Below are 24,125 nucleotides of genomic sequence, written 5' to 3'. Positions count from 1 at the left end.
TGCTCCAGTGACTGCCATGTCAGAGCATATCCTATTTGAATGTTCTTAAACTTGAACTTTACCAGCAGGAAAATAATTTACATCATGACCAGGTACACTTTTATACACGTGTGTATCTATATGCATATATCTATTGCACTATAAAATACATCACAAAACAGCTTTATTGCATATGGTGTACTTTCTCTAACCCATTTCAGTATTCTAATCATCCACATTTGACTTCCAAATCCTACAGTTTAAAGACCAACGTAAGACTACATTTTATTGCTAGAGTCCTCAAATGCTCTCTTGAACCTCAGATCTGCCAGTTTGTAATTTCCACGCACTGGTGATCTGAGGCATTTTGAACAAATTTATTCACATTTAGCAGGACTCCTCCCTTCACCCTTTCCATTCTATGGGTCGTGACTACACAATTTGTTTTTGATTCTCTGATTTCTCCTGGTCCTTTTTGGTAAGTTTCTAAAAAATATTTAAAACTACCCTCAGTTCCCAATGCCCCAAAATACTGTTTTCAGATTATTTTAACAGGGTTGCTTTATGTCATTAATGCTCCAGAGCTTTTCAAAACTGGATTCTGGTCCTAACTGGATTGATTTATAACTCAAATCTTTGTCATACCATTTTGTTGGAAATGCTGAGCTGACTTTATAAGTTTTTCCTATATTAACATCTGTGAAATGTTAAGAGCTGTTAAAAGTGGTCTTAAAAATGACTAGTACATGACCAAAAAGCCACTCATTTTAGTAAATGCCTTTCAGGCATGTAGTGCTTGAATTGTATCAGCAACTATTGTAAGGAAAGACAGCAAACTGAGGGGAGAGCCAGGGACCAACAGAAGAGATGTGCAGTTTCCATACTCGGCCCAGAAAATTGTCAACAGGTGCTCTTATGTACTCTGCCAGCTGGAAGACCTCATGAAAGTTCTAGAGAAAGTAAGGCCTCAAGATAGAAGATTCCTGAGTAGAAGAGAACCTCTGCTCCATTGACCTATATATCCACCCAGGACTGTTGAGGAAAAAATAAACCTTTATTATTTTGGGAAAAAAAAAATGGATAGGTTGACTTTTGGCACAAAGTAGAGAAACAGAACATCTTTTACTATTAGAGGCTAATATTTCACTAGTCAGTGAATAAATATTTAAAAATGAGGATGGAGGGGCACCTGGCTGGCTCAATTGGTAGAGCACGTGACTTTTGATCTCAGAGTTGTTAGGTTTTGGTAGAGCACGTGACTTTTGATCTCAGAGTTGTTAGGTTTGAGCCCCATGTTGAATGTAGAGATTAAAACTTTAAAAACGAGAATGGAGACCAATCACATAGGGCGAATTTTCTGAAAGTCTGAAGCAGTTCTTTGCCTAGAGTGGGCACTATAGCAGTTAAAACTGAACTACATTGAAGTCCATTATAAATTACCATGGTCCAGATGGGGTCCCATCAACTCTATAGCTGCCAAGCACTATGGTGAGGATTCAGTTGGGGGCTGACAAGGGGAAAAGTGTACCACACATTTGTAGGGATTGCAGTGAGTGAGTACTTCGCCAAGAGAGCGAGGCATGTATAGGTGAGATGGGAAGGAGCACAGTGAAGAGAAGCCTCCAGGAAGCCAGGTTCTCCCTGGAAGTTGTAAACCAAAATCAAAGGCTAATCTTTCTTTTATTTATTAAAAGATTTTTATTTAATCATGAGAGATCCACAGAGAGAGAGGGAGAGAGGCACAGGCAGAGGGAGAAGCAGGCTCCATGCAGGGAGCCCAATGCAGGACTCGATCCCGGGTCCCCAGGGTCTGACCCTGGGCTGAAGGCGGCTCTAAACCGCTGAGCCACAGGGCTGCCCAAAGGTAACCTTTCTTAATGGTCCTTTTGTTCACTTTGATATGTCAAGGAATAATGCACATGAATGCTTAAGTAGTTATTTGCTGTCATTTCCCTGCCCCCTTTGTCCTTGAATTAAATGTCTTAAACACAATCTAGGAACAACATGAACCAATACTTAGATTTCTGAAGATGCACGAATGGGTCTAGGCCTAGATAGAATGGATGGAAAATGTAAATGGAACAGACAACAGTACAAAATAGCTCATAAATGCCAACCCTGGCAGAGTAAGGTTGAAGCTGTTCATCTGTGGGGAACTCATGGGGTCTCTCAGTAAATCTGGGACCAGGTATGAGCAAAAGCAGCTTGTGGAAGCCCTGGTGAAGGGTTAAGAATGGTCCTATAAACCATGCAGGTTCCTGTTAACTTCCAATACTGTTTCAAAGTTCTGGTGGTAAGAGAAATGCCAGACTAGAGATTCTTGATTAGCAGTCCTCACTTTAGACCACTTTGAGTAGAGCACAACTAAAGGTGATGGCAAAAAAGGGGGAAGCAAGGGAGATGAAGCACTTGTAGAAGTCCCAGGGCTCAGAGGAAACGGGCTATGTCAAAGTAATAGAAGTGCGCTCAAAAAAAAAAAAAAAAGAAATGCGCTCAATGCACGTTAACTAGTGTTTATTTACAGCCCTCATTTTCCCATACATGTAGCTTAAAACTCCGCATCCTAGAAATGATTAAACAATGGCAAATTTCTCACCTCTAAATATTCCTAAAATTGGTATACTGATCTAGTATCAATGGAGATACATGTGCAAACCTCCTTTAGACACATCCTTCTCTAAGGTTGCGAATCAGCCAATGAAGGCCAAGTCCATGATGGGAGGGCAAACCACAAAGGGCAACAGTGAAGTTGGCCAACAAACACTGTAGGTACAAAGCTTATGCTGAAACCAGGAGCTGTGTCCAAAGAAATGAAAATGGTAGGTCTGCTTCTGTTTAAATGGCTGGCTTAGTAAGTATCAAATTCGGAATTTAAGTAGTCCCTCTGGTATCTATTGTTCTTAAAAGTTGAAGTCTGAATTCTCTTGTTGTTTTCACAATATGGTTGAACAGAGATGTCAATTCTCAAGTGTAATTACAATAGCTATGCTAGGCCATAGCTGCTCCTGATTCACCCACTTTTATATGCCTTCACTGATGTCGCTGTCACTGTCGCTGTCGCTGTCACTGGTCGGTGAGGTTAGATTTCCCAGGGCTTCCCTGTAAGGAAAATAAACTGGAGGGTTACACTGCATTTCAGTCTTGTGGGAGGGGACTCTGCAGCTGCACTGAACTATAATGAAAGGAGAAAAGGTTTCAAAAGCCAAAACTATAGGCCTCTCTGATGTATGTGACAAATGAAATAACTAACTAAATTAATGCATCCTGATTTTTCGCAAAGAAAAAAATTCAGGAGGCAAAAAGCTGTAAACATTGAATGGGTAGACAAACGGTCTACTCCATTTTTATCACTTTGTTATCCATTCAGGACTTACTTTTGTTCCTGGCTGATTGCAAAGTCAGCCATCACTCTCTGGGTGAGGGCTTCACAAATAGGCAAGCTGAAGGCACCTGCCAGCTTCACTACCTCAATGGCCTGGGCAGGACTATTGGATGCTTTTGCAGAATCCATAAACTCATTCAGCAACTTATTTCTGTAAAATAAAGACAAAAAGTCAACATTCCCCAACAACCCCTGAATCCCTTCAAAGATTTACTTATTTATTTTTAAAAGATTTTATTTATTTATTCCTGAGAGACAGAGGGGGGTGGGGGGCAGAGACACAGGCAGAGGGAGAAGCAGGCTTCATGCAGGGAGCCCGATGAGGGACTCGATCCCGGGTCTCTAGGATCAGGCCCTGGGCTGAAAGCGGCGCTAAACCACTGAGCAACCTGGACTGCCCAGACTAACTTTAATGGGCCAAAGAAATATAAGGAACACTGGTTCAGTATGCCTTCACTAAGGATCTGTTGAATGTATCCCCAGTGTGCTGCAATCACCAAGCAGATTAAACACAGTGCTTGCTTAATCTAGGATACCCTAGATGGTGGAAGCAACTGTCCATTTGCCTAGCAGAAGAATGCTCAATCACTGTGACTAAAGTATGTAAAAAAAAAAAAAAAATCCCAATCACCCCATGGTAAGAGTTAAGACCATGCAGCTAATTCCTGGATATACCGAGGCAGATCTGTTAACTTCAACTTACCCAGGGATCTTATTATGCTTCCTGAAAAGCCCCAACATTTTCCTGTTCAAGACGAGATACAAGAAAGATAATAAACAGAAGGTGAGCAGATAGTAGCGGTTCAGTTCCCTCTTTCCTAACTTCATGTAGGTACATTTCAAATTTCCCAAGCAAATCTGTTGAGAATTATTGGGGGTGGGGGGTATATCCTCTTCTAGAGGATCACTTCAGTCCTCCCAGGAACAAAAGACAACACCCTGTGGGTAGCTGGAAGAGAGGGATGCAACTGAGTGGGATCTCTTTCCTCTCTCACAATCCCAGAATAAGATCAGTATCCTAGAATTACGTTGTGAAGAGCAGGCTCAGATTGAGGCAACAGTCTCCTGTAAGTGCTCCCCAGCATCCTGCCACATGCAAGACAAAGGAGAAACACATACATTCAGCTCCCATGACTCAGCTGAGGTCCGTACCCCTGCGCCAATCATCACAGCCTGATTCATAACAAGTGTGTGTCAACCGGAGTTTAAAAATTTGAGCATCAAAGGTTTTTGTCACCAGCAGTGCAGCAGGCTATGTGTGTGATTCACACTCCTAAGACAAGTTTAGGTGGCAATGCCTTCATTCACCAGCTTTTTCCTCAAGATAGTGAATAGCCACATTTTGGGCTGACAATCCTCTGTTCAAATCAACACTTTGTGTTGAAAAAGCCATATACAAGTACCCCACTTACTGTCAGAACACATATTTCTACCCAGAACAAAATACAGCCATACCACTTTATGAGGACTACTCCTACAAAGTATTCTTTTGTTAACTTCTCTGCTTTTGGAAAAAGGAATGCATGTAAGGGCTCCATTCACAAACACATTCTTAAGAATTAGTATGTGAATGGGGTGATGAAAACACCTAACATAGCTATACAGTGACACAAGTTTTAGTCAAGGCCATGTTTGTAAAAGCCAATTTTCACAAGTCCCAAGGGCACAGCCTGCATTTTAAGCATTGAGTGAAATACATGGATAAGTCAAATGCCCAAAACATTTTTTTTTTTTTTTTAATTTTTATTTATTTATGATAGTCATACAGAGAGAGAGAAACAGGCAGAGACACAGGCAGAGGGAGAAGCAGGCTCCATGCACCGGGAGCCCGATGTGGGATTCGATCCCGGCTCTCCAGGATCGCGCCCTGGGCCAAAGGCAGGCGCCAAACCGCTGTGCCACCCAGGGATCCCCCCAAAACATTTTCAAAAATAACTTTCTTTGAATATTCCAGTTAAGTGAACAGGTAAGTGACTATTTGGCCATGGATATATAAAACAGGTCAGAAAGAGAATTAGCTCACTAGATGAAGTCATCTCTTAAATACAATGTATATACCGTACTGGTCTTCTAAAAGTTTCCTTTTCAGTTGGCACTCGCAGTTCCCACAGAAAACTCACTATATAGTCAAATTAGAAAACTTGTGACCAGACAAAATGTTCTCTGAGATTCAAGTACAAATGCTTCTAATTTACACTTGTGGTTTTGTACTCACCAGGCTTCCTGGGTTCTCCCAGCCCTTAAAAAGAGAACAGCTATACAGTTCAGAGAGTTGGCTGGCCAATCAGGAGCAGTCTTTCTGGCATCCTGGCTCTCGTAAGTGGATTTGATATCTGCGGCACAGTCTGCAAACGCCACCTGAAGCTGAGAGGCTCTGAGAGTCAGCAGAACTGCCTGGTTGGTTTTATGAGAATCAGGTTCAGGAGACTCCAAAGAAGCACTGACATCTTAGAGCAATGCAGTTTGCCACTCGAGCCCCTCACATGTGGAGTGACAAGTAATCAAGGAAGAATGCGCCCTGGCCTGGGGTAAGTGATTTGCAAACTGGCCACATCTTTCAAATACAAGATGGGTTTTCCTTTTAAATAGGATTTTTTTTCAAAAAGCGATTACTGTCAAGCCAAAAAGAAACTTGCTTTGGACCTGAGGAATGAAAGGGACTTTAGAAACAGGATTCTGCTACTTGCTATGTATGTTTAGATACAGAATTTAAATCTGGGTTTAGGTGGCAGGATTCAGTTTCCCTAGAAGAAACCAAGGGGAATTACCCTCACCAGGTCCGCAATGTTGGAGAAAATACTGACTAGCACACATCTCACACTATAACAGGACTTGAATCTGGATATACCCTACCTCTGGTGGGTGCTGATCCCTCGCCATGAGCATCAGAATCTCTTCTTTGAGGTCACTGCGAAAAGTGTGACCATATTCTTTACTATCTTGAAACAGAAAAAGAACAAAGAAATGATCACTGTCACATAAAACCAAAACTCTTTCACTGACCTTGTCCACTGTCATAGTTTTTGGTGGGTGAAAGGAAGTTGCTGACATTATTTATTCCAGACTCCAAGAAAACCAGCAGGATAATTCATGTTAAGAATGGATGGAGGGGCACCTGGGTGGCTCAGTAGTTGAGTGTCTGCCTTTGGCTCAGGAAGTGATCTTGGGGGTCCTGGAATCAAGTTCCACTTCGGGCTCCCCGCAAGGAGCCTGCTTCTCCCTCTACCTGTGTCTCTCTCATGAGTAAGTAATTAAAAAAAAAAAAAAAAAAAGGATGAAGGAGCAATGAAAGGCAGTGAAAGCTGCTCCCAGTCAACTACTCTCGGGCAGCTACCAGGCTCGATATGACAAGACACCTGTCATATGGATGAAGGAACAATGAAAGGCAATGAAAGCTGCTCCCAGTCAACTACTCTCGGGCAGCTACCAGGCTCGATATTACAAGACACCTGCTCTATGGCACTTGGTAATTGTCAATGACATTGTATGTTAATAGTCACTAGAGCAATCTCATGAGATAGTAGATCAGGGTGCTTGTCTCATTGTTCAGACATGGAAACTTGAAGCTGACAGAAACTCAAGTCGTGCTCAGTCTTATAGAAAAAGAGATAACAGCATCTTCTGTAGCCAGTTTATACACAGAAACCCATAATCATGCCTATTTCTTAGAGACCTAAGTATCACTGACTGGTTAACAACTGAGTCATGATGAGCAGCATGATGTAGAGGACTAACAAAGACTTCAGGGATGGAGACCAGAATTGATTTAGGGTGTGTATGTAATTAGCACTGATCTTCCCTTTGTCATATCATACAACAAATGCATAAAAGTCTACCTTTTCCTGTCACAAAGGAACTAATTTAGGTCATGTTCAATGCATTTTTACTCACATAGTCCAATATGCACTGTGAGCCAGCAACCATGAAACAAACCTTAACTAATATATTCAATTTAGTGAAAATTAGAAATTTCCATCCCTAACAATGTTAACGTGTTTGTTAACCAAATGTAGGACAATGAAGTGAGATGGGCCTGAACAAACAAGCTGAAACCAACCTTTCCAAATTTGAGGAATCACTTCTAGTCGGTTGGCCACATCCAATGCTTGGAGAAGATCTATCAAAGTTTGGGAACGGGGAAAGAATACCTGATTAAGAGAAATACAAACATATTTTTAAAGTGTTAATCAGTAAAGACAACAAACACATTTACAATGATAAGTAATGAATCATCTTACTGAAGGTACCAGGTCCTTATACCACTTCAAGGTGACGTCAATTTGTTCCATGAGACAAAGCAAACTGAAAAACTTAGAACTGTAACAGAGAGAAAAGGTAGCTTTAGTCTCAGATACCTAACAATAGAATGTTACAGCACAGCTTATATAATGATATGTTACACAGAATTTAAAATCAATTTGTAAGTTACAAACAATGTCAAGTTATGTGGGCCAATGCCTGACCTGGGAGGTGCTAACTATGCTCTCTGGAATTCCCAATTAAATAACTTCTTATCCACAACTAGCGATTCATGACTGCCTCCTCAGTATGCTCTCAGGCCATGGCAAGCAGTGACAACACCTTCATTTTAAAAGCATGCAATGTGAAGCAAGAATATGGACACACAATAGACAATCATCACATGCCTATTAATAGGCTGCCTCCTTAAGTTCTTATTTGTTTTTAATTACCTAAAGTCAGACTCATTAAAGGAGTCTCTTTGGGCTTCATCTCTGTATTTTCATCTTTAAAAACAAGAGGCTGGAGTGCCTGTGTGGCTTATTTGATTCAGTGTCTGCCTTTGGCTTGGGTCATGATCCTGGAGTCCCAGTACTGAGCCCCACATTGGGTTCCCTGCTCAGCAGGGAGTCTGCTTTTCCCTCTCCCTCTGCTACTCCCCCTGCCCCTTTCTCTATCCCTCACTCTCAAATAAACAAAACCTTACAAAGACAAAAAACAAAGAGGTTATACTGAAATTGTTAGGGATCCACCCTGTTATACATTCAATAATATAATATAAGGCGCAGAGGAAAAAGATATGTACATTTAAAGTGTTACAAAGAAAAAGAGCCTAAAAGATACACATCAGACATCTCAGTCTGGCAAATCTGTTTTACCACTGCTTGAATTTCCAAGTGCTCAATTAACATGTACTGCAAGTTAGGGACATGCTGCCTGCAAAGGTGACATGGGAGTGCTACCCATAGTCTCTCACTTGCAGAATTGACTAAGCGATTGCTTAAAGAGGTTCCAATAATGCAAAAGGATACATTTCTAGCACACTTACTAATAGAAATTACGCCGATGATCTGGTCCAATGAATTTCCAGTTGTCTCCAGTGTTTAAAAGGCCATGTACTTGATAAGCAAGTTCTAGATCTCTGAGAAATGAGCACTGAAAATTTGCAAGCAGTAATAAGCATCATTCAAGTTTATCAGCCAAACAGTGGCTTGATCATTAAAAAAAGATAGTTATTTGTGGAAATATTCATGCTGATTCAATGTATTACTGGTTGACAGCAAATGAGTTGTAATATTGAGGGGAAAACAAACCCACCCCAATTTAAAATTTGAAATGAAATTTAAAATAAAGTGATTTTGATGCCTGTAGAAATCAATCCTATGAAAACACCTGGTCATGTGCATAAAAGACAGATGGAGTGCTCACTTCAGCAACACTGTTCTACAAAACCCAGGAAGTAATTCCAAAATGCACTCACAGACTTTTAAGTAAATTGTAGCCCCTCCCTCCCATGAAATACTATGTTGTCAACAAACAAAATATCATGGAAATGTGTCTGGCTGTGTGTGTTTGAATACTAGAAGAAAAAACCTGCAAGGATATAGACTAAACTTTTGGAAAGCAATTATCCTTAGGGAACAATATGCTGATCCATCCTAAAACGGTTTTAAATTACTTCTGGTTAGCACAAAATGAAAAACCAAAATTCAAAACAGCCCTTTGCCATTTCAAAAAGTCATTAATAAGCAAATACGAAATACTCTAAAACCTTATTGAACAAAAGTGTGAAAAAAGACAATGTACAGAATAAACAAACAAAGGGTAAGGGATGCTATGTGAGTTAGTATAAAGTTTAAGAGAAAAAAAGAAAATTTGTAGTAAAAACATAAATAAAAGAAAAAGTGAGAGAATCAGGGAACCCCACCCACCCTGGCTCCAGTTACAGATTAATTTAAGTGGATAAAAGGAAAAAGAAAAACAAAAGTCAAGCAAGAAAATAGTACTTACAACTCTCATGGCTGACTGAAAAAACATATCTGAAAATAAAAGTTCACAAAGTCTCAGTTACAATGGATAAAATATATTTTCAAGTGACCAGCATTAATAAAAATCCTAGCAATAGAATTGTTAATGGTAAGTTAAACCTAAAGGAATAAAAATTCTAGAGGAGAGGAAGCATACAGCAATGTGCTACACATATTTTGACTTCCTCAGAATAATCACCCATAAGACAAGCTACATTAAACTCTGTCCTCATCATAAAGCCTCTAATAACTGGCAATCAGGAAAGCAGGCTCATTGTTTCACACAAGCAATTTCTGTGCATACCATCATCTGGGTCCTTTGGGGTAAATTTCTGTCCTGTTATTTCATTCATAATATCATAGATGATGCGGGATGATCCTTTTGAAGGGTTTTCTGCAGAATGAGAGAGCAATGAGGTTTTATCAGTCGTCCCCTTCTGTAACACCACCCACCCACATGGCACGTAGTCCAAGGCTCCACACTTCTCCCTCCATCCTTGGCATACTACCCAGTAGAGAGCCAGCAGGGATGCATGCTCTCTAAAGGAGCAGAGGCACAGTACACAGCACAACTGTGCATACGATCTGGAGCAGTTATGGCTCTTTGTCTATGTGCTCCCAGGGGACTTTCCCTCCCTCCCAAGTCTTGTCTTAAGCTTGACTTTCACCAAAGTGGGAGACAAGCACACAACCAAACCTGCATACTTAGAAAAACAAACATGTTTTTTGCGAATCATTTGTGTTGCTTTGAAGTATAATCAGGATGAAAAGGCCAGAAAAAGAAAACTGTAGGATTAATGGATATAGGCAAGCCTCTTAAAATCACATGAAGTGGGTACTAATAGGTAGAAAATGCACCTATACAATTCCTTACACCTTATTCATCCAAATCCGTTCTGTATCTTATCCACTTTTCAAGTGATTAGTTTTAATGACAGTATAGATGTATTCCTAGAATTTCCTTAAATGTATTCCCATTTGCTAGCATTCCTAATCATTTTATTAGTTACATAATAATTTACTTTATATGTATCCTTTCAATCTTTAGGCTTTCTTTTGAATAAACACCTAGATGTTGTCACTGCAGGTAGCTAGCTCACATACCTGTAAGGCAAACTGACACTACTCCTCTGAGCCTGCCCCCATGTTTCCGAGTGTTATTTAGGAAACAGGACCACAGACTTTGGTTAGAAACGGAACCAAAGTGATGTGTGACAATAGAGAAAAATGCAACAGGCTTTGGGGTCAGAAGCACTAGTTTCACTACAACGTCAAGACTGAGTAAAATTTCAGAAGATCCAATTACTGTGGAAATTGTTTACCTCTTTTCCCCTACCCTAAAAGATAAAACTCTTCCCTATAGATAAGGATGTGGATTTTGTAAAATTAGCCTACCAAAACACGGACAATCAAGTTTTTCTGTTTTATATCTATAAAGTCTACTGCAGTAGAAAAGGACTGGAGCAGTCATTTCTGAACCCACCACTGGTTCTTTCTCAGGTTGGGCCAAATGGATAAGAACTGATAGACTATGAGTGCTTACTATATGTCTTCCAAGACACTGGACACAGTTCATTTAATCATTACAGTCCAACGGTATTTACTCAGGTAAGGTATCGAGGCCCTTTTGGCATAGCTGGTAAATGACAGAGGTGAAATTTCAACTCAGATGTGCCTTGCTCCAAAGTCTGTTCAACAGAGCACAGCTCCAATAGGATCTGGCTGACCTAAAGTAGGTGACAAACAGAGCTAAAAAGTTCTCCCACAAGGCTTCAAAATAAGGTTAAGGTTACCATGGAGCAGCACTGTCCAGTAATTTCCTTAAAAATGGAAATGTTCTGTTGCTGTATCACTAAATACAGTAGCCAGTAGCCACACGTGGCCACCTAGCGCTAATGCAATGAAGGAGTCTTAAATACCATTTAATTTTAATTAAATAGGCATGTGTGACTAATGGCTATTTTAGTGGAAAGCACAGCTCTGGAGAGGCAAAAGAACTCCAAAATAACATACCTTCTGACCATTTGTAATCTTATACCAACAGTACATTTAATGGCCCCGTCCCCTCCAGCTGAAGTTTTCCATAACAAACAAGGTTACTACCTTCAAGGGTAACTTTCTGCCCAGGCTACAGGATAACGTTAATTTGTGAGTTCTCTATTCTGAAAATCATATAGAGCAAAAGAAGCCTACAACAATTACTCACATAAACATAAGAGAGCTGGGTCAGCTTTCTACATAAGTTAATACACAATGTCATACATACCATGGTGATAAAACAACTGGATAACATGGTGGTATGTTGCCAGCGAGGGTTCTAAATTACCAGGTGGATAGAAAAAAATAAGAAACAAGTCAAACCCGGCTATCCAAAAACAGTTTACTGAGGCACACTGACTTAAAAAAACACACTGAACATGCTATTTAAGTAAGAGAATACATTACTATTCCTCTGAACAAAGACCTTTCCTAGCTCATTTTGATTAATGTTAAGTGGAAAAATATAAAGAATCTCTTATAGAAAGCCTTGACACACATGCAAGCAAGCCTTGACACATCATTACTAAATATTATAAAGTACTATGATCCTTCACTCAAGAACACTAAGTATACTGAAATGAACTGATTCCCAAACAAGTTTTAATAATTACCGAAAACTATAAACACAGTAGCACAGTTGGGTTCAAATACCTAATTATGCTAGGAAATGTCATGGGATTTAAAACTAACTCTTAAGTAAATAGTTCTCCCCAGGATGAAGAAATCCACAGGAAAGTACCTAAAATATTAAAAGAACATTGTAATTTGCTATAAACACATGACGATAAAGGAGCTCCCATCTTTAGTAAATGCACGTAATTAAGTGTGCCAAATGGCAGATCAGGAATTCTCAACACATTACTTAAAAAGCAAAAAGAGTTCACCATTTCTTTTTTGCTCGTCTGGATCTAAGTAAGCCCTTGGTTCAGCAGTGTCTGAGACTCCAGTGAGGGACACCAGGATACATACTCACCTATTCCGATGGCTTTCATTTCACGAAAGGTCTGTAAGCCTGGCAATCTTCCAAATGCATGAAATCTTCGGAGGCATTTCAGAATATTATTAAATGTTTGCAGATTTGGTTTCACCTTCTGTGCAGCCATTTGTTTTAGGAGCTCCTAGTTGAATCAAAAGAAGTAGGTCTTATTTACACTTGGGTGGGTAAATTAACTAATATTACACACTAAAAAATAATTTGGCACTCTGGCTAAGTCTAAAGTTAATAAATATATCCCTAATTTAAGAATTATCTGGCAGCCTGGGCAGCCCAGCGGTTTAGCGCTGCCTTTGGCCCAGGGCATGATCCTGGGGACCTGGGATCGAGTCCCATATCAGGTTCCTTGCATGGAGCCTGCTTCTCCCTCTGCCTGTGTCTCTGCCTCTCTCTCTCTGTGTGTGTCTCTCATGAATAAATAAACAAAAGCTTAAAAAAAAAAAAATTATCAGCAGGACCAGTGACTTTGCCTTTTACAGAAGTCACTCCATTCAGTCACCCCACCTCACTTGATCAAGGTGTCTGTCTGTCTTCACTCCCTGCCTAGTAAAGCAGAAGAACAGATTAGAATGAAGGGGGTGTTTTCCTCTTTAAAATGAGCAGTATGGTACAAAAACACACAAACTGTACAGTGTAAAAACATAAAAACATTTCTATTCTTTAATTATCTCAATCCACTGAATATAATTTTTTTTCAAACTTTACTTGATATAAAGGTTTCAGGAAATATGCATTATTTTTGTAATAAAAAAACTATGAGAAATAAACAGAGCAACCGAAGTCTTTTTGAATTTTAGTCATAGACTCTGGTCAAGAAACTTTTTCTTCTCACATGCAGATAGTTTAACTATAGGGTTGCTAGGAGGGTGTAAACATGCAACTGCTGAGTGTCCAGTGTCATAGTATCTGCCATGAAAATGCTCAATAAGTGTGGTCTCCATCCCCTGTATTTCTAGGAAAAGATATTTTAGACCCACTAGAAAACAAAAATGAGGGTTCCTCCTTACCAGTATATTATTCCATTTGTCCTCCGATTTCTCATTCATATTCAATGCTGTTGCTTCAATCAGTGCATTGAAGGTATACACATCAGCTGTAAGAGGAAAAAACCTTAACAAAATTTGGGCTGAATTCCTAAATGGCTCAGTTTAAGGAAGCAGTAATGCACATGTGGCTCCTAGCTCATTAATATATGTTCACAAAACTAGACAATCACTCCCTGCTCTGATCTCTCCTCCAGCTTCTACCACCAATACCACAAGAAAAGATTAAAAGTGAGCCCAAAGGTGAGGAAGATCCAAATATTCTGTGGATTCAAAGATGTTACAGATTCTTAAGGAAAGAAAAGGAAGGAGGGGAATTCTCTACAAACACACTTACCCTGGAGTCTGTTGTTTAATAATTCAGCATACAAGTTTAATGCCTGCACAAGAGCTCGGTGCTGGAAGAGAGAAAATACAAAAACTCAGCATTGTCAAACATGTTCACTTAAGAAATATTTGTACATCTACTGTTTTAGGGGTTAGGGTTTCGGAATACAATAGCAAACGAAACAGACAAGGTCCCAGTTCTCATGAAATTTATACTCTACTGCGGCAATTCTGCATGCCAGGTGACATTTGGTAACTCCTGGAGCTATTTCTAGTTGTCACAACTGGGGGTTGGAGAAGATGTAGTACTGACATGCAGTAGGTAGAGGACAGGGAGCTACTAAACATTCTACAATACAATGGAGAGCCCTCATGACAACAAATTATCTGGCCCAATTGTCAATCAATCTAAGGGTGAAAAATCCTGATTTAGTGGAAATTAAAGATAAAAATATAAAACGTTACCTTCACCATTCCTCGGATCATTGTGCAGTAGGAATAGGAGTTTTTTTCTGGGATTAGAGCAAAGATTCTCTCAGCATTGTTTTTTGCCCTAGACACAGTAAGAATAAATGTGAACCAGGGGTAATAGGAAAAACCAACAGCTACCACAATCTACTGAGAGTTCATAATGTGCCAAGCACTTCATATACACAACTCTCACAATCCAGAGAGAGGAAGAGAGACATGTTTATCGTTCTGAAAAGTGAGAAAAACCAAGGCTCGAAAACCTCAAGTGGTTCAGAGCCTGGCAGTTAAGTGACAGAATCAGGACTGAAAATTTTTACAAAAACATTAACATATACTCACAATACAGAACAAAAAGCAAAGTGTACACCGGGCACACAGTGGAGTTTCCCCACCCTCTCTCAACCATATACAACTCCCCAGAGGCCACCACGGACAAGTAGTTTCTCTAGCGTCTCTCTTTCATAATCTAGTGTGTGTATACATCACACTCTGGTGCATCTTCTTTCAATCAATCAACCAGTCAATAAACATAACGATGTTATACAGACTATGCTGTATCTTGATTCTGCCTCTTATAAAGAGGTCTCAGAAATCAGAACTGGGATTTGAGTCAGGATGATATGCCAAAGTCCACATTCTTAACCAACATGCGAAATTATGAAAATCTACAAGAAATTTAATCTTTGATTCTACTCAATTTTTCACTTCACAAAAGACTTCAGATCTTAATGGTAGCTTTCCTTCTCCATACATCCACGTGAAATATCTTTTACCAGACGTTTCTATTCAGTTAAATTCTCAAATGTTAAACGTTATTCACCTTTTGTCTGGAAATGCTGGGCATTTCTGCCTGCTGGCCAGCAGCCTTAATTTAGAACTATATTCTAGGGCATGTGTGTTCTCACAAAAATATCCAGACTTTCAGAAAGGGAGGTATAAATTGCAGAGTAGGACCACTGGTCAAACTACCCAAGGAATCAATACTATGTGAAGATGACATGAAATGGGTGGTAGGGAGGAAAAGAGTGAAGTGTCAACCCTGTACTGCTGGTTGGAAGTAAACTTATGAAATGAGCTCTAAATGCAGAGGAATACCAATGGTGACATTTGTACTGTACACTAGAAACAAATTCAATTTTAGAAAACTTCAGGAGCGTATCTTCTTAAGGGGGTGATGGGGAGCATGCCACGCCCCATAAAAAAACAGTACTACCAGGTTCTAATGATTTATAACCTACCTCCATGTGACTCCAAACTGATCATCAGCCTTAGATTTCTTATCATTTTCTCCTGTGTCCTCTTCCTGAAATGAATCATCATCAACAAAAAATGACAACAGAATGCACCCTCCTAGTTAGAATACTTGAAATCAGAAAGGCAAAGGAAACCTCGAAAAAATAAAAGAAATACAGAGCCAATAGAAGATGAAGAAAAAACCCAGGAAATGTTCACCTAAAAAAAAGGATACTTTTTTCAGCAGACATCAGCTTAGAGATGAAAGTAAAGCTAGCACTTAAAGCAAGAACTGACAGGCTGGAAAAGAGATGAAGCCAGTCCCCTGCACAGCCTACCTAGCCCAGAGGGAGGAACTGGAAACTCAAACACAGCCTGGCTTGAGCTGACTGTGCTTGATCCACACAGAAACAACATATATGCCTATACATTTGAAAAGACTTAATGATTTCATATATAAACAATCCACATTTAGTGGAGGAAAATCAGACAAAAATGGAAGAAAAAGCACTTAATTTTTCATTTTCCCTTATGCATATGAAAATATTTTATGATGGAATATTATCATCTGGCCTATCTTCTCACTTAGCAATATATGATGCATCTTTCCACAGATGAATAGACCTATGCTAGTCCTCTCCATCACCACACAGCATAATTCAATTACATGACACTGGACATCCAGTCTGTCTTTCAAATTTTTACAAGTATGAATATATTATGAAAATGATGTACATAACCTTTGTTCACATGATCCAAAGATGTATGTGAGATCTTTTTCTACAACTCCTGGGTTGAGTAATTAAGATAGGATTCCTTATCTACAGGCCAGCTCTTGGCACAGTACTGTTCTAGAGCCCCAACAGTGTGCTCACTACTTGCTGCCCACATATGTATGCATTTTTGAGGGGGCTGGGGCCATGGAATCTTTCCCTGTTCCTTACCCATCATCTGGTCACTCTGAGTAACAACAGAGGGGCTTGCCTAATGTTTCTGCTCAACGTTTTGACTGCATGTGGTAGGCAAAGTCAAAATATTTTTAAGCTTACCAGCTCCTCTGATTTTTCACTTTGCTGAAAATGATTATCAGTTGAGGGCTCCCGGTCACCATAATAACACAGTAAGTCCAAGAGACTGTTACTTGTTTCCAAAGATACAGTGGTTCCTGTGGGTAGGAGAAGAAAGGGAAAGAATCCTTGAAACATTAAAGAACGGAAGCTTACTGGATTAAAATTCTTCACTTTTTCTACGAGCTACAGCTTTCTTGGCTACATATTTTGTATCCTTCAGCACTCTAAGAATGGTTGAGCATACACTCCATGTCAACAGAAACATCTGGAGAGATGCAAACACAATACCTAGCAACCATGTGGCCTGACATGAGGGACTAAAACACAAGACAAAGCCTGACCCTGTTCTCACTTTGTTTACATACTCATAACCCCCAAGAAACTCAAGGTTTTAACTATTGTCTCCAAACCCAACACTCTGAGTGCAAATTACTGCCACTTAGTTTCCCTGGCCCAGTTCCAATTTTACATATGCAAGCAGAATTATTCCACTTGGATCTGGGCCCTCACTGGAATACTTGCCTAGAAATACTAGCACAAGTGTCTAATTATAGTAGCTCTTAAAAACTGTTACTCAAAAACATTGTGCTCCCATCTTGATACTAAGAAAATAAGGAAACAGGAAGTATGAGATACAGTATTTGCAAAGTAAAGTACCTGCATTTTTCTGAAAATATATTGACATTAAAAATGCGCATCAGGAAATTTAAAACCGCTGAAAAGAGCACAGCAGAATGGAGAGAAGAGAAGCTCCGGAGGGTAACTGGACTGCATCATACTATCTTAAAACTGGAAACTTAAATCAGTTTCCTTTATAAAATGATTATAAAACACAGCAATTCCTAAGGTACTGCAGAATCAAAGTATGTGAAATGCCATGCAAAGGTTTTGGTACTTATTGAGGTCTTGAAGGTAAAACTTCTTCTAACCTCCCCCATGGCATGTTGTCTTCTTCTGTTACTCTGAGCTGTGGGTCTGACACACGGTCTTCAGAACCGCTTACTGAATGTCTGCACATGCATAAGCACAGTGTGTAAAACCAGAGGAAGACAGGGCTGAGCACTAAGAACCTGAATGCAGATTTATCATATTCAACAAGCAGAGGGAAAGGCATCCGTAAATTATTACACACATCAGCAATTCATTAGTACATCCAATACCAGAGCAGACCACATACTAAAATTCCCAAGTCAAACACAGCTTGCTGTAAAGGCTTCTTGTGTTCAAGAATGTATTGACTCAGTCCAGTTCCTATCTCTTTTATGTCTGGTTGATTGTTATCCTAAATCACTGAAGAGCATTCTGGGGTCCACGAACTTACAGTCCTGCTGCCTTTGATGCTACTATAGGTATATTCCTCTCCTGGTAGTTTACAAGCCATGCAATTTAGATCTATACCACTAGATGTTCACCCAGATTAAATTCAGAGAGCCAGAGAATTTGAGAGACAGAAGTGCTGCAGAACTGTGATCTTTCCAAGGCTACAGAGCTAATTCACATTAGACTCAGAATCAGTATCTCAGTAACTCAGGTTAGTGTTCTTTCCTTTTTAAATATTCCTTTTTTACCTGTTTATGCCTCCAAACACAAGGAGTACAAGAAATGTGAATACAGTATGTATATGCCTAGGGTTAAAAATGGAAGCCAAGGAAGAATGGTTCTATAATTTCTCTATCTGCGGCACAATACAGCCCAGGAGCACAGGAAACTAAGGTCCAACTCCATCTAGCTTATAATTCAAAAGTAAGGCTGAAGCAGAACTTGAAATACTATTAAACTTTTTTTTTTTTTTTAACTATTAAACTCTTAAAAGTAGGAACGCAACATTAGGCAGAGATCCTTCTAACTTTTACTCATGACCAGCAGGATCACGCATCCACAGCCCACTTCCAAAGCCCATGTTCCCAGAGGAGCTTTAAATGAACTGAGTCACCTGCTTGCAAGAGTTGATCAAACATGTCCACAGAGGCTTTGACTTTTTTGAGCTTGATTCTTTCCTTCAAGGCTGCTTCGCTTATATCTTCAATCTGAGGTTCAAAGTACTCAGGCATTAAACACTAAGAAAAGAAGATGGCTAGTTACCACAAACAGGTAAAGGGACAATAGCTGAGCAGGACTAAACTCTATCCAACAACACACCAAAACAAAACTTCACTGTCCCAATTCCTGTTTCATGCGCCACGTGTACATCTTTGTAGGGAATACAATTTAAAACAAAAAAGAGACCGCCTCCAGTATCTGAGACAAGACCATTTAGCTATTTCCTAATTTGGGGGGACAGGGGAAGGGGGACTGAAAAGCACATATATAAAAATAAATAAATAAATACATACTTAATCCATATCTAAAGAATCCAGTTTCCAACTAACTCCCCCAACTTCAAGTTGAACTTAACTTTGTCGCCTGTCAAAACTATCCCTTCTCCTTTTGTCCCTATCTTGTTTCATGTCAGAGTATACCTGGTTGTAAGGGCAGAAACCTTTCATCGCTCATACTTTTTTTACTCTCTGAACATTTACCATCACCAGGGTACACTGATTTTACCTAACCAGTTTATTTTAATATTTATTGAATGCCGGCCATTTTCTGCCAGACACAGAGCAAGGCATGGGAGACACAGAGATGAAAATCATCCTCTACCTTCAGGGTTCTCCCCATTTATCAGACAGGAAAAGAAGAAAAGATTTACAGTGCAGTGTGAACATCAATAATAGGAGATCTGGGATGTGTGACATCGCTGTCTGCCAAGGGACCCACGGGAGGCTTCAAGCAGAAGCGAGCTAATAAGCACCGAAGAGTAACGGCTAGTTAGAAACATCCAGGGGTGTGGGTGGGCCAGCAAATGACCATTCCATCACTGCCATTGTCCTGCAGAGGACACCGGCACTGTCACCTGAACAATCGCAGACCTCCTATTTTGTCACTGGGAGTTGCCGCTTGAGAAGCAGGAGGCTGTGCTTGGCTGCAGGCATTTCGGAAAGAAAGGAGTCTGGGATACGAGCCTGAGGCTACTATTTTTACTAATAAACCCCAGAGGGCAAGGGTGCCTCTGTTCCACTTGCCACTATAATGACAGCACCAAGCACAATGGGTAACACTCAGCATGTGCGGCATGACACTCACACCTCAAGACTACATGACACAGAGGTGGCTGGAAATAGAGTCTGGAATTCAAAGTCAAAGGCAGAAGGGTTGACAGGCTCTGAAGGGAAACCAGGACATTGGACTATCAAAGCAGAGGGATAGTGGGCCAGATATAGAAGAATGCCAAATGGAACATGAGGGCTGCTGAAACAGGAAGACTGCAGACAGGAACGAGACAATGACTGAGCACGGAAACCTCTGGAAACACCAACATAAGGGATGGACAGAAAAGCTACTCAAAGAAACTAAAAAGAACAATCACAGAGGTAAAGATGGAAGATTCTGGTGTTACAGAAGTCAAATGGGGAAAACAGGATGAGGACCAAATACGTACAGCAGTAAAAAAAAAAGCTACTACTGTAAGCAAAGATAACTATACACATCAGCAGACTTCAAACAAATACTGAGGACATTCAACTGGCTACTCAAATATTAGCCATGAAAACTTGGTTGAATATACATTTACATAGTAATACCTGAAAAATCACAATTACCTCTCCTTACCGGTATATGAGGTTCAGCTATGTCCTTCTGAAAATATTTGGGATGTAAATTAATAATAAACTTTGCTGCATTCTCTCCAGACTTCTTTGCCAGTAAAAACAAACGCTATATAAAGAAAAGGATTTAGATATAAACTGACTCAAAAGATCAGAATTACACCCTCAGCAAGTATTATCCACCCCCTCAAAAAGAATGCAATATTACACAGAAACCCAATTAGAAGCTAAATTACACACCACCGCATGACCACCTCTGCTACTGAGTGTGACACTTTTGGTCATACACAGCTTGTGGTACACAGAACCAGTGCACTGAAACCGAGTGGACTGCTTCAGTGTGAAAGAGCCCTAAGAATTAAATCCCAAATCTTTTCCACAGCCTAGCTCTAAAACTGTGAAAAAAGTAGCAAAGGATTCAGAGTCTAAAGAGTTATCTCTAACAGTTAACAGCATCTGTTAACTTTTCAAAAGTTTTTACACCTAAGTAAAATTCTATATCCATCCATTCTTGTACCCAAACAACCAATATAAAACATAATGCTAGAAAAGCTACATGAGGGATCCCTGGGTGGCGCAGCGGTTTGGCGCCTGCTTTTGGCCCAGGGCACGATCCGGGAGACCCTGGATCGAATCCCACGTCGGGCTCCCGGTGCATGGAGCCTGCTTCTCCCTCTGCCTGTGTCTCTGCCTCTCTCTCTCTCTCTCTCTCTCTCTCTCTCTGTGTGTGACTATCATAAATAAATAAAAATTAAAAAAAAAAAAAAAGAATTGCTAAACCTATTAAAAAAAAAAAAAAAAGAAAAGCTACATGATAACACTCACAGATTCCATAGAGGATGCTGGTATGAGGTAAGGATCATCCTGAAATGCGTAAGGGGCAGCTGTCGGGTCCTGTGAAGACAAAGAAATCTCTTTATATTCTAATTAAGACCTTGAGTTTTGATAACTAAAAACTCTATAAAAGAAATTTTAATTAAATATGTAACACTTGCAGAAGTGTGTGTCTGTGGTGAGAGAAACACCTGTACTGTACTCTCAGCTCTCTAAGACTGCTGTCATTACACACAACTTAAAGCAAACAAGGGCTCAAACCCCTATTACTGCTTCTTAAGATATGAGGGTGCTACCAGGAACTACTGCTTATTTAAATGAAAGATTGTCTAATTATCCAGTCTGGGCACCAGTGTCCTGAACTAGGGTTTCCTTCAAAGCCTGGCCACTACCCATCCAAGAGTCCCTCCTCCAAATGGAGGACCCTACTGTGCCCTCTTGGAAGGAGCAAACAGTAGCAGCTTCTCCTGCGTCCTGATGTTGGAGGTTTGATACACTTCTTCACATTGTTCTAGGGAGAACTCTGAGCAAAATCAACTCTTCAGTACCACTCACTGAAAAATGTCCCCAAATTACTTTCTCTATTCCTCTCCTCTCTCCCTTGGAACCTCCTTTCCTGGGCCTTCTGGGACCTTTGTTCCATAGGAAAAACGCACCCTATATCCAGAATCTCTCCTACCCCCTTGATGCCCTGTCTGATTTGGACTCTCCAAGGGATTGTTTCCCTACAGCTCTCAAGGGATAGCTGCTCATACCTAAGGCCTGGAGGTAGGATTTTTTTGGGGTCTCAGCCTCCTGCTGCCCTTTCAAAACCTCTATCCCTTCATACTCATTGGAGGCTCATTTTATCTGGTTATACCACTTCACTAAGATGCAGCAGTCATGTAATGACAAACCACAGGTAGCAGTTCTAGGTTAGCTGCCCTGGACTACCTGCTCCCTGATTACACTTGAACTAGTGCCTGGCTCTGATCCTCTGTACCACCCTTGTTAGATACCTGTTTAGGGCCTCTTCCATTCCACTTACCTATCATCAGATGCAACCAATGCTAGTTCCTTATCTTCCCCTACCAACTCCACTGTCCCTATCGCAACTGCCACATCCATAGTTCAGTGTCTTCCTTATTTTTCACAAAGCACTTCCTATGTGCCAGGCATTCATTATTCTAGTTACCAGGGAGACAACTGAATTATCCCCTCCCTATAAAGCTTGCAGTCTAGTAGGGGAGAAAAAAACCTCCAGAAAGTAAAAATAAACAATACACAATGAATTAAAAAGATGTAACTGCTATGCAGCAAAATGAAGTAGAAAAAGGGACAGGAAAGTGTCAAAGAGATCTACGACCCAAATGGGGTAGTCAGGGAAGGCCTCACTGAAAAAGTGATACTGAAGCAAAGATTCAAGCAGATGAGGGAGTAAATAATGTTGAGTATCTCAGGGGAAGCAGTCCAGGCAGAAGAACAGCAAACATTAGAGCCCTGAAGCAGAGGTCTACCTGCGGGGAAACAGAATTAGGCAGGAGGCTCGGGTAGGGCACCCAGAAGGTTGACAAGAGATGCCATCAGAGAGGTAACGTGGGAGTGGGGAGATCATCGGAGGGCTTTAGGAGCTCTCACCTAGTTTTTATCCCAATTATGACAAATGAGAAGCCACTCGAGTTCTGAGCAAAAGAGTGATGTGATCCAACATTTTATTAGGATCACTTGGGCTGCTGAACTGCGAGCTGTCTGTAGGGAGCTAGGGCAGTGAAGAGACAGGGCCTGCTGTGTTTAATCCAGGGTAGTAAGAGATAATGGTGACTTAGATGACTACAGTGATCATGTTGTGATGACAAGAGTGCAGAGTCTGATACTGTGCAGTTATCAGGCCTGAGACTGCTATCCTTAGAAAGGCCTACTTCCCTTGTCCAACTTTGCTTTGTGTCCTTTTCCTATACTAAATAGTAGCTGTAGGACTGTATGTTGAGTACTGGGAGTTGTCCTAGCAAATCACTGCACCTGGGAGTGGTCTTGGGATTCCACGCACATCTATCTTGAAGGAAGAAACAAAGGATTTACTAATATGCAGCAGAGAGAAAAAACGAGTCACAGATAACTCCTTAGGTTTTGATTTGAGCAACTAGAACAGAGGTGCCACTGAGGAGATAGCGAGGTTTGGGTTTGGACATGGTAGTTTTAACATCTTTACTCTACATTAAAGTTCCAACGTTTCCCATCTCCACATGGCTGTCTTTTCTAAAATCTGATTTTCATAACACTGCTTAAAATTCTTTGGAGGACCTGAGTCCCCAGCATTGTGTTTAATCATCTTGCCTCATATTTCTCATTTCTCCACCCACCAAATCCTTGATTCCTACCATACCAACTACTCATTCTATGCCTTTGTACCTTTGCTCATGGTGCTGCCTCTAACAGGAATGCTCCTTCCCACCATAGTATCCTTGCCGCTCACATTCCTAGAAGCAATCCAATTATCAGCTCCTCTGGGAAGTCCTTTCCCAGCCTGGGTTATGTACCCTCTTCCCAGTGCTCCTCCATGCTCCCTCTCTAGGAACTGTGCATAGATTGTCTTTACATCCATCACAGTGCCTGGTAAGCATCAGAAAGGTAGAATATGTGGTTACTGAACGAATAAATTACTATACCTTGGGTTTTAAAGGCCCAAACCCAGACGAATCAGACAAATGCACACATAAATCTACAACTTCTCTGACTTGAATGCCATTCTCATTAAAAAAAAAAAAAAGAAAAAGAAAAACAAAACAAAACAAAAACAAAAACAACCTGAGAAAGTCTCAGAGGGCCATTACTCTAGTTTACATTTCAGATGCATAGTTAGAAG

The 24,125-nt window shown here is 40.4% G+C and overlaps 1 protein-coding gene and 1 non-coding gene across 7 annotated transcripts in view; both read right to left on the bottom strand.

Moving 5' to 3' along the window:
* Positions 1 to 2,476: 2,476 nt before the first annotated feature.
* The window catches only part of PTCD3 (pentatricopeptide repeat domain 3), a 30,571-nt gene continuing 8,922 nt past the window's right edge, over positions 2,477 to 24,125 (bottom strand). For all 6 annotated transcript variants that reach the window (XM_072767104.1, XM_072767106.1, XM_025994404.2 and 3 more), the window contains 20 exons: positions 21,275 to 21,343; positions 20,454 to 20,558; positions 18,739 to 18,862; positions 16,785 to 16,900; positions 15,741 to 15,805; positions 14,497 to 14,584; positions 14,042 to 14,102; positions 13,669 to 13,754; positions 12,641 to 12,785; positions 11,894 to 11,944; positions 9,932 to 10,021; positions 9,611 to 9,639; positions 8,649 to 8,755; positions 7,600 to 7,678; positions 7,419 to 7,509; positions 6,215 to 6,300; positions 5,577 to 5,725; positions 4,065 to 4,106; positions 3,354 to 3,512; positions 2,477 to 3,078 (listed from right to left, as the gene is read on the bottom strand). In XM_072767104.1, the coding sequence (XP_072623205.1) occupies positions 3,000 to 3,078; positions 3,354 to 3,512; positions 4,065 to 4,106; positions 5,577 to 5,725; positions 6,215 to 6,300; positions 7,419 to 7,509; positions 7,600 to 7,678; positions 8,649 to 8,755; positions 9,611 to 9,639; positions 9,932 to 10,021; positions 11,894 to 11,944; positions 12,641 to 12,785; positions 13,669 to 13,754; positions 14,042 to 14,102; positions 14,497 to 14,584; positions 15,741 to 15,805; positions 16,785 to 16,900; positions 18,739 to 18,862; positions 20,454 to 20,558; positions 21,275 to 21,283 (1,761 nt within the window). In that variant the 5' untranslated portion in view covers positions 21,284 to 21,343 and the 3' untranslated portion in view covers positions 2,477 to 2,999. The remainder of the gene's footprint in view (positions 3,079 to 3,353; positions 3,513 to 4,064; positions 4,107 to 5,576; positions 5,726 to 6,214; positions 6,301 to 7,418; positions 7,510 to 7,599; positions 7,679 to 8,648; positions 8,756 to 9,610; positions 9,640 to 9,931; positions 10,022 to 11,893; positions 11,945 to 12,640; positions 12,786 to 13,668; positions 13,755 to 14,041; positions 14,103 to 14,496; positions 14,585 to 15,740; positions 15,806 to 16,784; positions 16,901 to 18,738; positions 18,863 to 20,453; positions 20,559 to 21,274; positions 21,344 to 24,125) is intronic.
* LOC112916917 (small nucleolar RNA SNORD94) lies at positions 4,401 to 4,537 on the bottom strand. The gene has a single exon (XR_003234375.1). It is a non-coding gene; the product is annotated as a small nucleolar RNA SNORD94 (small nucleolar RNA).

Source organism: Vulpes vulpes, chromosome 8 (genome assembly GCF_048418805.1).
Source record: "Vulpes vulpes isolate BD-2025 chromosome 8, VulVul3, whole genome shotgun sequence".
NCBI classification, from domain to species: domain Eukaryota; kingdom Metazoa; phylum Chordata; class Mammalia; order Carnivora; family Canidae; genus Vulpes; species Vulpes vulpes.
The sequence above is the reverse complement of the archived record's forward strand: the minus strand, read 5'-3'. Positions and strand labels throughout refer to the sequence as shown.